At 38.4% G+C, this 16870-nt stretch overlaps 1 protein-coding gene across 8 annotated transcripts in view; it reads left to right on the top strand.

The window, feature by feature from the left end:
- RXFP1 (relaxin family peptide receptor 1) overlaps nt 1–16870 on the top strand; it is a 108851-nt gene that overhangs the window by 25822 nt on the left and 66159 nt on the right. For all 8 annotated transcript variants that reach the window (XM_029939596.1, XM_029939628.1, XM_029939612.1 and 5 more), the window contains exon 2: nt 8748–8885. In XM_029939596.1, coding sequence (XP_029795456.1) covers nt 8748–8885 — 138 coding nt within the window. The remainder of the gene's footprint in view (nt 1–8747; nt 8886–16870) is intronic.

The following is a 16870-nucleotide window of genomic DNA, read 5'->3' as shown; positions in this document are numbered from 1 at the left end:
AGGAACCCCTGAGTCTCTGTCCTTAAACACATCACATCTCCTTGTTATTCTACTGTGGCTAAATCGTGGGGGGGGGGAGGGAGCAGGGCAGGTGAAGAAGGTCCATTGAGATTTCACCCAGGGCACAATTTCCTACTTTTTTTAAGGTTTTGTGGGGTTGTTGTTAAATGTTTATTTCCTTGTTGTTGAGAGAGAGAGAGAGAGAGAGAGAGAGCAGGGGGAGGGACAGAGAGAAAATCCCAAACAGGCTCCACTGTCAGCAGAACTCACACCAAACTCGAACTCATGAACCTTGAGATCATGACCTGAGTTGAAGTCCAGATGCTTAACCAACTGAGCCACCCAGGAGCCCCTCCTACTTTGTTTTTTCTTTTACAGTTTATTGTCAAGTTGGTTTCCATAGAACAGTCAGTGCTCCTCCCAACAAGTGCCCTCCTCCATGCCCATCACCTCCTACTACTTTTTGATCCTCCCTCCAGATTGTTTCTTTGGTCCCAGCCCAGGGGAACGGAGGTTCCCTCCAATCTATTTCCTCCTGCCTTCTGACAAATTCTTATATCTGTGGGAGGTAGAAAAATTGCCTCATCACATGCTGAATCAATCAAGGTTCTTCCAAAGAAAAAGCAGTAGTAGGATATATATTATTTTTATTTTTATCTATCTATATGTGGAGATTCTTATGTTTATATTATTTGCATATATACTCATATACATATGTATTTATATAGATATATATAGAGAGAGATTGATAGATACAGATATACAGTGATTTATTTCAATGAATTGACTTTCTCAGTTGTGGGGTCTGGCTGGGCAAGTGTGAAATCCATAAGGGTATAAACTCTTAGGAAGGAGTTAACACTGTGATTCACAAGTAGAATTTCTTCTTCCTCAGAGAAACCTCAATTTCTGCTCTTAAGGCCTTCAACTGATTGGGTGAGGCCCACCCACAATATCAAGGGTAAATCTCTTTTACTTAAAGTAAAGTGATTGTGGATATTAAACATATTTACATAATGCCTTCACAGTAATGCCTAAATTAGGATTGGAATGAAAATTGGCTACAATCAGCTAGCCAAGTAAACAGGTAAGAATAACCATCACTTATGGGTTCTCACTTTGTGGTTTATGTATCAACCCTATATTCTAAGACCTCCACACAAATTAGCCTTTGAAACCTAAAGGGAAAGAAACTTATTTTCTTTTCAGAATTTTGGCTCTTGTGATGGAAATCCAGGCTTTCAATAATAATGCTTCATTTAGGGGCAACGGGGTGGCACAACTGGTTAAGCTCCTGACTCTTGATTTCAGCTCGGGTCATCGTCTTACAGTGGTGAGATCAAGTCCCACATGAGGCTCTGTGCTGAGCAGGGAACCTACTTAAGATTCTCTCTCTCTCTCCCTCCGCCCCTCCTCCACTTGTGCATGGTGTCTCCCTCCCTCCCTCTCTCTAAAAATTAATACTTCATCTAAAAGTTTATGTTAACCAGTAGTAATGTATTCCTTGGTTCTCAGTTATACTCACCCACCTCATGAAGCAACGAATATCACTGAAATGAGTGAAGAGCCCATGCAACAAAAGAAATTCAGGAAAGAAAAATACTTCAGTTGCTATTTTTAAACGTTATCTCACCAATTGATAAGACTCTATAAATAAGCCAAGATATTTTTTCTTTCTCCAAATTTGTATTTAAACTCATGTTTGTTAACATACAATATAATATTAGTCTCAGGTGGAGAATTTAATGGTTCATCACTTACTTAGAACACCCAGTGCTCATCACCATAAGTGCCCTCCTCTCTGCCCACCTCCCCTCTGGTAGCCATCAGTTTGTTCTCTATAGTTAAGAGTGTGTTTCTTGGTTTGCTTCCCTCCTTTTCTCCCTTTGCTTATTTGTTTTGTTTCTCAAATTCCACATCTGAGTAAAAATACATGGTATTTTTCTTTTTCTGACTGACTTATTTCACTTAGTATAATACTCTCTACCTCCATCCACATCATTGCAAATAGCAAAATTTCATTCCTTTTTATGACTGACTAATATTCCATTACACACACACACACACACACACACACACACACACACACACACACCCCACAATGTCTTTCTCCATCATTAGTCGATGGACATTTGAGATCTTTCCATAATTTGGCTACTGTTGATAGTGCTACTATAACATCAGGTGCATGTTTCTCTTGGAATCTGTATTTTTTTATCCTTTGGATAAACACCTACTAGTGCAATTTCTGGGTTTTTACTTTTTGAGGAAGTTCCATACTGTTTTCCAGAGTGGCTGCACCAGTCTGCATTCCCACCAGCAGCACAAGAGGGTTCCCCTTTCTCCGCACCCTTGTCAACATCTGTGGTTTCCTAAGTTGTTAATTTTAGCCATTCTGACAGGTATGAGGTGACCTCTCATTGTAGTTTTGATTTGTATTTCCCTGATTATGAGTGATGTTGAACATCTTTTCATGTGTCTGTTGGCCATCTGTATGTCCTCTTTGGAAAAATGTCTATTCATGGCTTCTGCCCATTTCTTCACTGGATTATTTGTTTTTTGTGTGTTGAGTTTGATAAATTCTTTATAGACTTTTGGAGACTAACCCTTATCAGATATTTCTACTCCCATTCCATAAGTTGCCTTTTAATTTGTTGATTGTTTACTGTGCAGAAGCTTTTTATCTTGATGAAATCCCAATAGTTCATTTTTGCTTTTGTTTCCCTTGCCTCAGGAGACCTAGTTAAGAAGTTGCTACATAAGTCATGATTTTTAAAAATCAGAGCAAATCTAATAGAAAGATATGAACTTAATAAAAATTTAACATATTTTGCCTAGTATTTCTAGTTTTTTTTTATCTTGGTTTTTATGGGAAGTTAGTTGTCACAGGCATGTTCTTGTGCTCTCCTAGGCTAATGATATAGGGAGAATATGAGTGGAATAGGACATGGACTATTGAGCTGGTGAGAGTGAGTAGATGATGCTACTCCAGTTAATTCAATTCAGCACATATCTTTCATTCCCATTCATTCATTAATTCATTCATAAATATTTATTGCCATCTTACACTATCATGCTAAGCACACTGAAGATGACCATGATTTGAGACATGGTCTCTCTACTCTCAGAAAGCTTACAGAGGAGACATATGTGGACAGCAATTATAATATAGTAAAACAAGGGGCCGTTGGAATAAGATATGTACAGAATGCTAAGAAAACAGAGAAGAGGTATACAGCCCGGTCTAGAGAAGAACTAGATGCTTTCAGAAGAAGGTAATACCTGAATCCTAAAGCAAGCACAGGATATTGACAAGTAAATAAAGGAGCCTCAGAGCGTATTTACTGCCAGTTTATTAGTAGAAAACAGCAACGTGCATGGCACATTTGAGGACAGCAAACAGTCCGTCCCTCAGTCAGGTGTGAGGCTTTCAGTCAGACTGGAATCAGGACAGGCAATGATAGAGTCGTATTTTTTTTTTTGTTATTGTTGTTGGAAGAATGGTTTGTTTTAGTTGGAAGAATATTATTTTTTTATTCAATTATAATTAACCTACAGTGTTCTATTAGTTTCAGGTTTACACCATAGTGATTCAACAATCCATACATTACTCAATGATCTTTACAATAAGTATACTTTTAATCCCCTTCCCCTAGAGAAAGGCATAATTCTTGGGAAACCAAGTGTTTAATTTATCTGGAGGAGCACAAGTTATGACAAAGTTCATAATAGGATATTTAAAATGAGAAATGGGCTGAAGCAATAACATTCAGAGATATTGAGTACCTGTATTTTGTCAGGACAAATGAATTTTTTGGCTAATTTTTTAGCTCTCTTGAGGTAGAGATGATTGAATTTTTCAAGGTTTTTTTGTGTATACAGAGTACACACATCTCAAACTCTCAAATTTGAAGTCTAAAATGTTCTTTTTAAATAATATCTTCTTTAAAACATCTGTTTTGTTATTCAGAGATACATGGAACTCGTTCAAGAGGCCTGAAAATATTTTGTGGCTGATTCTTTTACTTTTGGCAGAATATGCTTAAATTATCTATCCAATTTTTCAAAACTTCCAGAGACTGTCTTAGTAACCCAACCCATTGTTTAATAATCAGGTCATGATCTCACAGTTCATGAGTTCAAGCCCCATGTCAGGCTCTGTGCTTACAGCTCAGAGCCTGAAGTCTGCTCGGGATTCTGTGTCTCCTTGTCTCTATATATCCCTCCCCCACTTGTTTCTCTCTCTCTCTCTCTCTCTCAAAAAAAAAAAAACATTATAAAATAAATAAATAAATCCAAATTTTCTTTTCTTAAAGATACAAACTGCGGAGTAAAATCTCCCATTTTTCCTAAAATTATTTGTCCCATTTCCCAAAGATGGCCACTGTTAACAGTTTGTTGTGAATATACCAGCATTTTATAAACACAAGTATTACATAGCTTTTTTATATAAATAAAATCAAACAATACCAACTATTGTTCAACATATGTGAATATCTAGTTCTGAAACCGCACCATGTAATTTATTTAACAATCCTCCACTACACCTGATATTTTCAAGCGTATTTATTTATTTTTGAGAATGTGTGAGCAGAGGAGGTGGAGGGGCAGAGAGCGGGAGGAAGAGAATCCCAAGTGGGCTGTGCACTGTTGATGCAGAGCCTGACATGGGGCCTGATCTCATTAACTGTGAGATCATGACCTGAACCAAAATCAAGAGTTAGACGCTTAACCAACTGAGCCACCCAGGCACCTCTACATCTGATATTTTTATTTTTCTATTTCTAAACATCTTAAATAGTTATTGATAGTCATCATTTAAGATAGAAATAATCTTTCTTTAAATAAATGGACTGAATGTAGGGAAAGTTTGTCTTTGTGTCTAGTGTGTGGGTGTGGGTGTGTTACTTCCTATCAAAATATTTAGTAAACTACCTCTATACTTTTGATGCTGTAATTATCTAAGAAAATAAAAGACTGCATATTTTCCATAGATGGTGAAAAGGATTTCAAATGCTGGAAATAAGTTATAGAATTCAATGAAACTCCTATCTTAGTGTTTATACAAGTCATAGCTGTACAGAAACACCAGAAACATTTTAATTAAATGTACCAATTACACTCACTATTTTAAATTTAACTGAACAGAGATGCCCTTAAGGCATTGACTTCAGAGCAACCATGTTAAAATTTTCCATATTCACATTTAAGGTAAGAGGTATAATCTCACTGAAGTTAGTGAACAAATTTTCATGAGTTTCCTAGACAAAATTGTAAGTGCTTGTGCATTTCTGTCAAGGTCTGTCAAAAAAGTAAAAGCTAAGTTTTATTCCATTAATGATAAATCACTAGGAACTTAGCCTCCAAAACGTGTTTATTGAAACCCCGAAGATTTTAGTCCTGGGAGACAAGAAAAAGGTTATTTAACAATGTTTGTTCAGACTCCCCTCGGTGCCAACTTTCCATCTCCAGTGACAAGAGCTGTTCTCCTGGTATGGAGCAAGGAGGAAGCCACCTTCACAAAGGGAAATTCATGCCCTGATTTTAGGCAGACAGGGAAAGGCAGAGGACTCTTTTTAGGTTTGCTTTTTTTTCAATTGACTTCATTTTAAAATACTACTTACGCCAAAGTGGCATCTTCAAGGGTGGCATAAGGAGATCCGTTTGAACATCCCCCAAATTTTCCTATAACCATCACTTACCAGCCCCTTACTCTAGCATTCTCTTCTGGAACAATTGATCTCTAAAGATATTTGGTGAATCCAAAAAAAGGTATTCTGTGCTGGGCATGACAGAGGACGTGTGTTATCCCAGAGAGGAATTTTGGGGCCACACTGGGGTATGAAGGGTATCCAGAGAGGAAGCTGGTCCCTGGCATTCTATATCAGGTCTCTAACAGGGCAAGGAGAAGATTCATGTAGGAAAAACGTCCATTATCAGGAGTCAAAACCAAATGGAGGTGAGGAGGGCAACCATGAAGGAAGAGGATTTGTCAAGGTAATAACTATATTAAGGATAATAGGAAGCATTTTCTCATTGTCAGAGAAGGGAGCTAGAGATATGTAATGGAAGAAAACTAGACTGAACCTTATGGTGTTGGTTAGGAACTGGACATCCCTCTATGAAGTGCTTCTCTTTCTAAGTTTAATTTATTTTGATAGAGATATAGAAAAGCAAGCAGGGGAGGGACAGAGAGAGAGGAAGACAATACCAAGCAGACTTCGAATCATCAGCACAGAGCCCGATGCAGGGCCCAAACTCACAAATCATGAGATCATGACCTGAGCTGAAATTAAGAATTGGAGGCTTAACCAAATGAGCCCCCCAGGTACCCCTACAATTATGCTTATTAATCACAAAGGCTAACTTTAGAGTGGAGAAGTTTTGGAGACATCACCCTAAGCAAGTGATCAAAGTGATCATCATCAGTAATGAGACAAATCAAAATCTTGCATAACCTGACAGGTTAAAATAAGCATTAACTTCTGTGAGTTTCTTACCAAAGGTGCATAATCTAAACCTAATTTTGTTGAAATATCATACAACCAAAATTTAGGGACATTCTACAAAATATTAACTTAAAATCTTCAAAAGTGGTGAGGTCATGAAAGATAAGGACAGACTAAGAAACTATTACAGATCGAAGGAAACTAAAGAAATGGGACAAGGATTGGATTATAAACTATATCCTTTTACTACGAAGGACATTTTTTAAACAGTATGTGAAAAGTGAATGGATTCTACGGTTTAAATGGTAGTAAGGTATCAATGTTAATTTCCTGATTTTGATGGTTCTAGCATAGTTACATAGAAGAACATCCTTATTTAGAGAAAAAAACACACAATCAAAGTTTTTAGAGGGGATGGAGCATCTAGTTAGGAACTTACTCGCAAATGATTCAGGGGGAAAAATCATTTATACTGTATTTGCAAATTCAAGTCTGAGATAATCTCAAAATAAAGTTATTTTTAAAATATCACTATTTTAGACTTTATATGTATCTTTTGAATCATACCATTATGAAAATGTAGAACTAATTCATGACATAATCATTGAAGAGCTATATCTGCTTCTAAAAATAAACTTAAAAGATAGGACATAAAAGCATAATATCCTTAAAAGTAAGTTACTCAGAGAAGAATTTTCAAAACAACAGCATGAAAACACAGGCAAGTATGTGTAGTCTAGTTAAAACATCTTTGAATAGTAATTGTCAACTGAAGACAGACAATTCATCAAAGAATTTTTCTGAAACCCTTGATTTTTTTTAAAGTAAGCTGTAGACCCAATGGTGGGCTCAAAATCAGAAACCCAAGACTGAGTCATATGCTCTACTAACTGAGCCAGCCAGGTGTCCCTGAAACCCTTGATTTTTAAATTTTGTGTTTAAAAAATTAATAAAGACATTGGAAATCAGTATCAACCGAGATTACCTTATTTTCTGTACACTTGAAGTCTCTGAAATGTGTGATGTACCACCAGGCACATCCTGTGGTATACAAATCCTTTGACTTCGTTTTAATCAATTTGTTGAAAGACTATTGATAAATAATTTTAAAATAATTACACAAGTGAGAACACTACTTACAACACAGCGTATTATTACATAGATTTAACTATTTCCTTCATCAAATGGTGTGCTTCGAAACAACTAAGTACAGTCAAAACCTGACATTGCTAGATTGCTTCTGTATAAAAATGTCACTTGCCCTTTTATTAAGATGTCCTGCCGCATCTTACAAAGAAAATAGTCATTTTTATTCTTTTCACGTCGTGATGACAGATCACAAATACATTTTTATATAATAAATGTTATTGACAATTCAAGCTATTCTGCTTTTAGCTCTTATAATTGACGATATTCTAGAAAGTTCCAAACATGTACAAACTTGGTAAGGGTAATAAGCAACAGAACTACATTTGGACTCTCCAATAATCTTTAAATTTTATGTAGATCTGAAGTTTTAAAATAGCATTGTTAACATATCCACACAAAAACATGCATGTTGATGCATATAGCAGCTTTATTTATAATTGCCAAAACGAGGATGAAACCAAGATGTCCTTCAGTAGGTAAAGATAAATAAACTATGGTACATTCAAACAATGGAATATTATTCAGTACTAAAAAGAAATTAGTTATAGCCATAAAAAGACATAGAGGACCCTTAAATGCCTATCACTGAGAGAAAGAAGCCCATCTGAAAATTTGGGCAGGAACTTTGTTTCATTCAGTGTGGTTTACACAAAATCTTGTACAAAGCCTCACACACAGGAGCTATCCAGTCTGTGAGCGAGTATGTGCATGTACTTTCCCGGATGTTCTGTATGTCTTCTTTCTCTACTACCAGAAGAGTCTTGATTCTGATTAAGAATTCAATAAATTCCTGACTCTTAAAATGATTGGCTAAAATATTTTTGAAAGAAGAAGGGAATTGATATAAACTATAAAGTATGAGCAGACATTTCGTAGAAAATGGATGGGGGTGGGAGACATTCCACGTGGGAAACAGCATGAGAAAAGGCAAAGTAAGGAGAATTCTGGTATCTTCTGGGGACAGGGAAAAGAACATCCCATTGGCGTGGAGGTCCTTGGAAAACAGTTGGCGTCAGGCTAGGAAGCAAGGTGAGGCTCCCACACAGTGGGCTGTACCTGCCAGAATGAGACTACAGGTTTTAGGAGACTTGGGAGAAAACCACTTTTGGCAAAGCCTTTGCATTAACCTCTCTTCCTTCTTCATCGCAGTCCTCCGTGGGAGTGGGCATGATGTCACGTGCTCCCTCGGCTACTTCCCCTGTGGGAACATCACCAAGTGCTTGCCTCAGCTTCTTCACTGCAACGGTGTGGACGACTGTGGCAACCAAGCGGATGAGGACAACTGCGGTGAGTGAAGCGCTTGTAGCCGCAGCAGGAACCAGGGCAAAATCACTGTGGGTGAAGTCGCTGAGACTGCTCATACCAGGACAAAAGGAAAAAGAGCAAACTAAATTGAAAAGCAAAATGGATGTCACTTAAGGAAATTGTACACTTTTTATTATCTTAAAACATCCATTCTTCTCTATGTATTATCACCACCAATATTTCAGGAAAGCGGTGATTGTGCACTTAGTAAGTTTTGTATCCCACAAACCCGTCCCGTTAACACCTTACAGTCAGAATGGTGCAGGAATTGGGAATTTGGGCTTGGGAGACCAACTGCCTGGTTTGAATCTGGGTACAACAATGACCAATAAGGTAGTCTTGAGAATGTTTCTAAACCTCTTTTTGCCTCACTTTGCGGATATCAGAAAATGGTTTGAACTTTGTCCCTACACTAAGAGAATTTGGGAAGATTAAATGTAAGGGATTAGAAAAATGGTCCTAGCTAAGTGTGAATAGCTATTGCTCTTTCTTATCTTTTGCTTATTATCATTCTTTTTTTTAAATTTAATTTACATCCAAGTTAGTGAGCATATTGCTTACTATAATTCTGATGGACAAATGAGACCTCCTAATAGGGAACAAATAAGTCCTGCTTACCTATTATTTAACCAACAATCAAATTTATAACCTTATAAAGCCAATAAGTAAGCTTCTGATCAAATAGAATATCAGGAAAACTTGGCTTTTAGTTAGAATTTTGCTCAAATTTCTTTCTTTTTTAGTATTTTATATTCATTTTTTTCAAATTTTTAAATTCTAGTTCATTAAAATATAGGGTAATATTGTTTTTAAAACTAGATTTTAGTGACTCATCACTTATATACAACACCCAGTGCTCAACACAAGTGCCCTCCTTAATACCTGTCACCAGTTTAGCCCATTCCCCCACCCACCTTCCCTCCATCAATCCTCAGTTTGTTCTCTATCATAGTCTCTTAGAGTTTCACTCTCCCTTTTTCCTCACTTCCCATATGATTATCTGTTTTGTCTCCTAAATTCCACATAGGAGCGGAATCATATGCTGTTTGTCTTTCTGTGACTGACTTATCTCATTTAGCGTGATAGTCTCTAGCTCCAACCATGTTGTTGCAAATGGCAAGATTTCATTCCCCTTTTTTTATCCAAATATTTATTTAAATTCAAGCTCATTAATATATACTGTAGTATTGGTTCAGGAGTAGACTTTAGTGATTCATCACGTACATATAACACCCACTGCTCAACAAAATGAGTGCCCTCCTTAATACCTGTTATCCGTTTAGCCCATCCACTACCTCCTAACCATTTGCTCTCTATAGTTGAGGCTCCTATGTTTTTGCCTCACACTCTGTTTTTATCTTTTATTTTTACCTTCCTTTTCCCCATGTTCATCTCTTTTATTTCTTAAATTCCACATATGAATGAAATCATATGGTATTTGTTTTTCTGAGTTATTTCTCTTAGCATGATTCTTTCTAGTTCCATACACATCATTGCATTTGGCCAGATTTCATTCTTTGAGATTGCGGAGGAATATTCCATTGTGTATATATACCACATGGTCTTTATGATCATCAGTCAGTGGACATTAGGCTCTTTCCATAATTTGGCAATTGCTGATAATGCTGCCAAGGGTGCATGTCCCACTTCAAAATCTGTATTTTGTATACTTTGGGTAAATACCCAGTAGTGCAATTGCTGGGTCATAGGATAGTTCAATTTTTAGCTTTTTGAGGAAGTTCCATACTGTTTTTCAGAGTGGCTGCACCAATATACATTTTCACCAGCAGCACAAGAGGGTACCCCTTTCTCTACATCCTTGTCAACATCTGTTGTTTCCTGTGTTGGTAATTTTAGCCACTCTGACAGGCATGAGGTGATACCTCATTGTAGTTTGGATTTGTATTTCCCTGATGATGAGTAATGTTGAGCATCTTTTCATGTATCTGTTAGCCATCTGGATGTCTGCTTTGGAAAACTGTCTATTCATGTCTTCTACCCATCTCTTCACTGAATTATTTGGTTTTTTTGGATATTGAGTTTAATCAATTCTTTATGTATTTTTGGATATTAATGCCTTATGTCATTAGCAAATACCTTTTTTCATTCTGTAGGGAATGTTTGGTTGTTCCCTTTGCTGTGCAAAACCATTTTATCTTTCTTTCGAGCTTTCTTTTTTTTTAATGTTTATTTATTTTTGAGAGAGAGAGAAAGAGTATGAGTGGGGAAGGAGCAGAGACAGAGGGAGAAAGAGTATCCCAAGCAGGTTCCAGGCTCTGAGCTGTCAGAACAGAGGGTGATGTGGGACTCAAACTTGTGAACTGTGGGATAATGACCTAAGCTGAAGTTGGATGCTTAACTGACTGAGCCACCCAGGTGCCCTAAAAGCTTTTTATCTTGATGAAATCCCAATAGTTCATTTATATTTTGGTGATGGCCAGTTTTTGTTGAATTTAATGGGAATTTTCTGTGCTTTTTGGATTTCAATATCTTTTTCCTTCCCCAAATTAGGGAAGTTTCCATCTATCATTTGCTCAAATAAACCTTCTGCCTCTTTTTACTTCTCTTCCTCTGGGACCCCTATGATATGAATATTATTATGCTATAAGGAGTTTCTGAGTTCCCTATGTCTACATTTGTGATCCAACACTTTTTCCCTCTTCTTTTCAGCTTTATTATTTTCCATAATTTTATCTTCTATATCACTGATCTTTTTTCCTCTGTTTTATCCATACTTATCATGACATGCATTAAGGTTTGCATCTCAGTTATAGTATTTTTAATTTCAGCCATACTAGTTTTTAGTTCATTTATCTCTATGGTAAGAGATTCTCTAGTGTCTCCTATGCTTTTCTCAAGCCCAGCCAGCATCTTTATAATTGTTTTAAATTCTGGTTCAGACATCTTACTTATATCTGTATTGATTAAATACCTGGCCCTGGCTTCTTTCTTTTCTTTCTTTTGGGGTAAATTCCTCCATCTTGTCATACCGACAAGGTGAAAGGAAAAAAAGGAAGTTAGATCTTAGGTGTGTTTTGTTCTGCTTGTTAAAAGAAGTTAGATCCAAAAATAGTAATAAAATAAAATAATTTAATTTAAAAATAAAAATAAAGATTAAAATGGATTTTCAGTATCCCAAGAAAGGCTGAATAAAAGAAGCGAGATCCTATTTTTCCTAGAGCAGAGGCTTTGTAGCACTCTGTGATTAGTAGACTTGGTGCATGCAAGGGATTTGTGCTGATCTGGGTGTGGGACCTGGTATACTCATTCTTAGGCAGACTTGCCCTAGTGGAGATGCACCTGCAGGGCACAGAGGAGCAGGGCTTGGTAAAAGGGGGTCCAGCCTCTGGTTTGGTGGTGCTATTTTGCTCACTGAACTGGGTCAGTGCTGTCGGGCAGGCTGAAAAATGGCATCACCCCACTCTCTTGTCCCTGGAGCAGGGAGTTTGCACCCAGAACTCTTCAGGAAGCCTTCACCGAAGAGTAAACAATCACCTCTCATGTCCCTGGCTTTCACCAGATCCCCACCTTCACGCTGCCTGAATCTGAGCTCTCTGCCTGAGAGGCAGCACATCACTCCTGTGTCTTATCTCAGGTGCCACTAGGGTTCAAAACTCCAAATTTTAGAGATCTGCATGGCACAGACTTATGCTGATCCTCTTGGGGAGAGTCTTGCTGCGCTGTGACTGGCCACAGCTTGTACCAGCATTTACGGTAAAGTGCAGCAGCAAGCAAGCACCAAGTCTCACTGTCCTCAGCCAGCATCCCCGTTCCTATATTAGTGAGTGAATAGGGCATCCCAATGGCACCCACTGGGTCTTTTGCCCATGGAGAGGCCGGGCCGTCTCTCCCAAATGCACGACAAGCAGGGAGCTGCTTCTCCCCATGCAACCCAGGAGACCCTCAGCCCACACTGCCCACTGCCAGGTCTCCACCCTCCTCACCACTGGAGCACCACTAAGCCTAGTAGGCATGTCGCTGGAGATGGTGCAGTCCTCTGAAACTTCAAACTCTGCGCTCCGCTATTTATAAAATCTTGTGGTATTCCGCTCTGCTCCCTTTCACAGTCAATGGTTTTAAGGGAGACTTTTTCTTGTGCAATTTCCTGCACACACTTTCACTCTTTCTCTCTCTTTCTCTCTGGCTCCTCTCCCCACAATCAGGGATCCCTCACCATTGTGGTACCTGCAGCTCTTCTCTCCCCTCAACAACTCTCTGCAGCTCCTACCTTCCACCACGTGGTGGTTTTCTCACCTCTAATTATGCAGTGTTGCTCTCAGTCTTCAGATTGATTTCTTGGGTGTTCAAACTGATTTAATATTTATCTAGCTCTGTTCAAGGGACAGGGCAAGTCTATGATCTCCCTACTTCTCCACTATCTTACCTCCTAGTATCCTGTTCAGATTTCTGAAGCCTTAACAACACAAATGTATAAAAGAAGCTCAATTGGCTGGATCTGACTCACTGGGAAAATGAGCTTTGGTTAATAATGTAAAATAATGAGATTTCTTACTCATGAGGAAATAAGGACGTGGACAACGACATGCATAACAATCAGAAGTGCTGCAGAAATAAGTAATCCACTGAAGAGGACTTGATGTTTTCACTCCCTGGATTATTATAGACTTTTTAGGACCCTGCTCTGACGGAATTAACACTTCTCAGTTTGGAACATTGTCTCTAGGGGGTAGCAGTTAACTCAAGAGTAAACACACGATCTAAACTTAAGCTTAGGCTACAATTACCTTTGACTTGGATGGCTATACATATGTGTTGTTTTCTTTTTTATATATCATTTTTTAACGTCTATTTATTTTTGAGAGAGAGCGCGAGTGGGGGAGGAGCAGACAGAAGGGAAGACACAGAATGTGAAACAGGCTCCGGGCTCTGTGATCAGTCAGTACAGAGCCAGATGCTGGGCTCAAATCCACAAGCCATGAGATCATGACCTGAACCAAAGTTTATATACATGCACACATACACACACACACACACACACACACACACACACACACACACAAATACACATATATAAACATATATATTCTATCTTGTTAAAACACCTGACTACCACATAAACTTTTTTAAAATGAAGATAAAAGTGTTCTGCCCACCACCAGCCTCTTCCCCCTCAAGCTGCCAGCAGTTCCTATAGGGAAAGTGGCTTGAGAGCTTTCCTACCAATTGAAATTGTTGACAGAAAGCAAGAAAAAAGCTCGGCAGGACAGGAAATTTGCCACCAAAAGTAGTTTCTCAGTGAAAAAATAGGTGGGGGGGCTCTTGCTTTAGTGCTAAATTTCAAGAAGCCAAGTAACAAAAGTAACAGTCTTCAAAGTAATAATTACCACCTAAAAATTACTCAAGTTTCTAAGGCTTCACCAACCAGCAAATTCAGATGGAGGCAATATGGCATTGGAAGGCAGAGATCAGGCTTGGATGACCTGGATTTAAAATCTGGCTGTGAAGGGGCTAAAAATGGCAGTTGTCTTTTCTGTGACGTGGAAATAATAAAAATATCTGTGTCCATGTCGTCTTAAAAAGAGTCAATGAGATACTGTATCTAAGATGCTTAGCCCAGAGCCTGACACAAATTTACCAATCAGTAAATGTTAACTTATGTATCAGCCAGCTGTAGTTTTTCTACAAACTTAATGACATAAGAAGTAATCATTTCTTTAGCTTCCAGTTCTATGGGTCAACAAGATCAGCCCCACAGTTCTCAACCCAGTTGGGCTTTTTCATGTACCGGCCGTTATCTGTGGATCAGCTTTGTCGTCATGCCTGGGACCTTGGCTGAGATAACCAGTCACTCAGCTCTGGCCCTCCAGTAGGCTCAGCCAAGCTTCTGCTCAGGGTAGAGCCATGGCACCAGGAGTGAACTGGAGGTGTAAAAGGACTCTTGAAGCCTAGGCTCACAATGTCACACTTGCCCCACGTCCATGTCGAAGGGAGTCACAAGGCCAGTTCTGTCTCAAGAGGTGATATCCACCTCTCCTGCTGCTGAGAGGTGCTGCAAAGTCACACTGCGAGGGGGTTGGGCAGAGGGAGGGCAGCCATTGCAACCACGTTTGCAAATTCTACCCCAGTTGGTATTATTGCTTTTCCCACAAACATTGATACTAACTCTCAGTTACTCAGAGTCTCCACCTGTGTGGCTTTAGGAAACCACACAGGTGGAGCAATTTAATATTTAAATTGCTGTTAAGCAATTTAAATATTTCTAGGAACAACCATGGTTTGTCTGTTTACTTATTGAAACAGCAGCTCATATTTGAAGGAATGGTATTTTCCACACTCTTGTTTTTGTAGTTATATGTTTATATAAATAGCTCTGTGTGTGTGTGTGTGTGTGTGTGTGTGTGTGTGTGTATCCTATTGATTATGAGATAGTCAGGAGGTGGGTAAACTTTCCACATCTCCTGAAATGTAAATATAGTTTATTTGGGTGGGACCAAATATTTGTATTTTTGTATATTTGACCTTAATTATGTTAATTATCCAGTTAACTATCCTGTTGGATTTTAATAAAGAAAATATACATTAAGGAAAATATTAAGGCATATTCTTTGCACTTAGAACTTGAATTCTGATTAAAAGCATGGGCTTAACTCTTGTGAAAACAATACCAATCCGAACAAAAATCAGGTTAGAGACGTATCTATCCATCACTGTTTCTTCTTTCTTCCACCTCTTTGCCTTTTTCTCCCTCCCAATTCTTTTCTACTCCCTGTGTATCTGAGGGCCTCTCTCTCTCTTTCTGTCTCATTTCCACGAGTCTCTCCACTTCCATTCTGCCTCCTTAACTGTCCTCATTCCTTTTTTTACTCTCTCTCAATTCCCTTTCTATTTCATGCTTGTCTTTTCCTCTATTCTTTTCTTTCAAACCAAGTCCCTCACAAACTCCATAAATTAGGCTTTAAATATCATTTAGTTCATCCCATTAGGTTTACAAACTGGTTATTAACCATATTTTAAAGTCATCACCTCCAAAGAAAACACCCAAGCAGTTACTTTCAATTTCTATGTAGCACTAGGTAGGTTTTCTGCCACCACTTCTCGGCCCTTGGACTGTGTACCCCAGAATAGTGGCTTGTATTTTATGGTCAACAATAATGACTTTTCCTTACCTTCTGATCATTTCTTTTTAAATAGAAACAGAATTGTTGGAAGGTTCTTCAACCTGACCTCAGAAAGTTCAGGTTCAAATCCTGAAAGTGTCTCTTTCTATCTCTTGGTACTTGGGCAAATCATTTCTTTTGGCTCAGTCCCATTTTCCTTTTTTATACCATTGTGATAAAAAAAATTTTGTGAGAATTAAGTGAATTGCATGTATAGAAATGCATACACACACACACATACACATACACATAGAAACCACACACTCGGGGCACCTGGGTGGCTCAGTTGGTTGAGCATCCTACTTCAGCCCAGGTCATGATCTCATAGTTTGTGGGTTCGAGCCCCACGTCGGGCTCTGTGCTGACAGCTCAGAGCCTGGAGCCTGCTTCAGATTCTGTGTCTCCCTCTCTTGCTGGCCCTCCCCTGCTTGGGCATAGTCTCTCTTTCTCTCTCTCAAAAATAAATATTTTTTTAAATTTTTAATTAAAATAAATAAAACAGGCACTCAATAAATCTGTGTGGATCAGGTCAGTAGTTTCTCTGGAGTTCACATCTTTTTCATTCTATCTCAGGAATAGTTTATATTTGATTGGACTTCAAGCCAGGGAAATCCTGGTTTGTATGTATGAAGGGAAGTGTGAAGCAAGTTGAGTCAGTATAAGCAACCTGTTCCAAAGGTTTTGCTAAAGGGTTGTCTTAGGGACCTCTGACGTGAGAAGGGAATCGTGTGCACCATCAGCATTCATAAAAAATAAAATATTCATTCATAGATGAAATAAGCCCAGTTCCAGCTACAGGTATATATATGGCATATGAAAACAGACAGCATTTTCTTTAATCAAAAATAC

This window comes from Suricata suricatta, chromosome 1, assembly GCF_006229205.1.
Source record: "Suricata suricatta isolate VVHF042 chromosome 1, meerkat_22Aug2017_6uvM2_HiC, whole genome shotgun sequence".
Taxonomy (NCBI): domain Eukaryota; kingdom Metazoa; phylum Chordata; class Mammalia; order Carnivora; family Herpestidae; genus Suricata; species Suricata suricatta.
The sequence above is the reverse complement of the archived record's forward strand: the minus strand, read 5'-3'. Positions and strand labels throughout refer to the sequence as shown.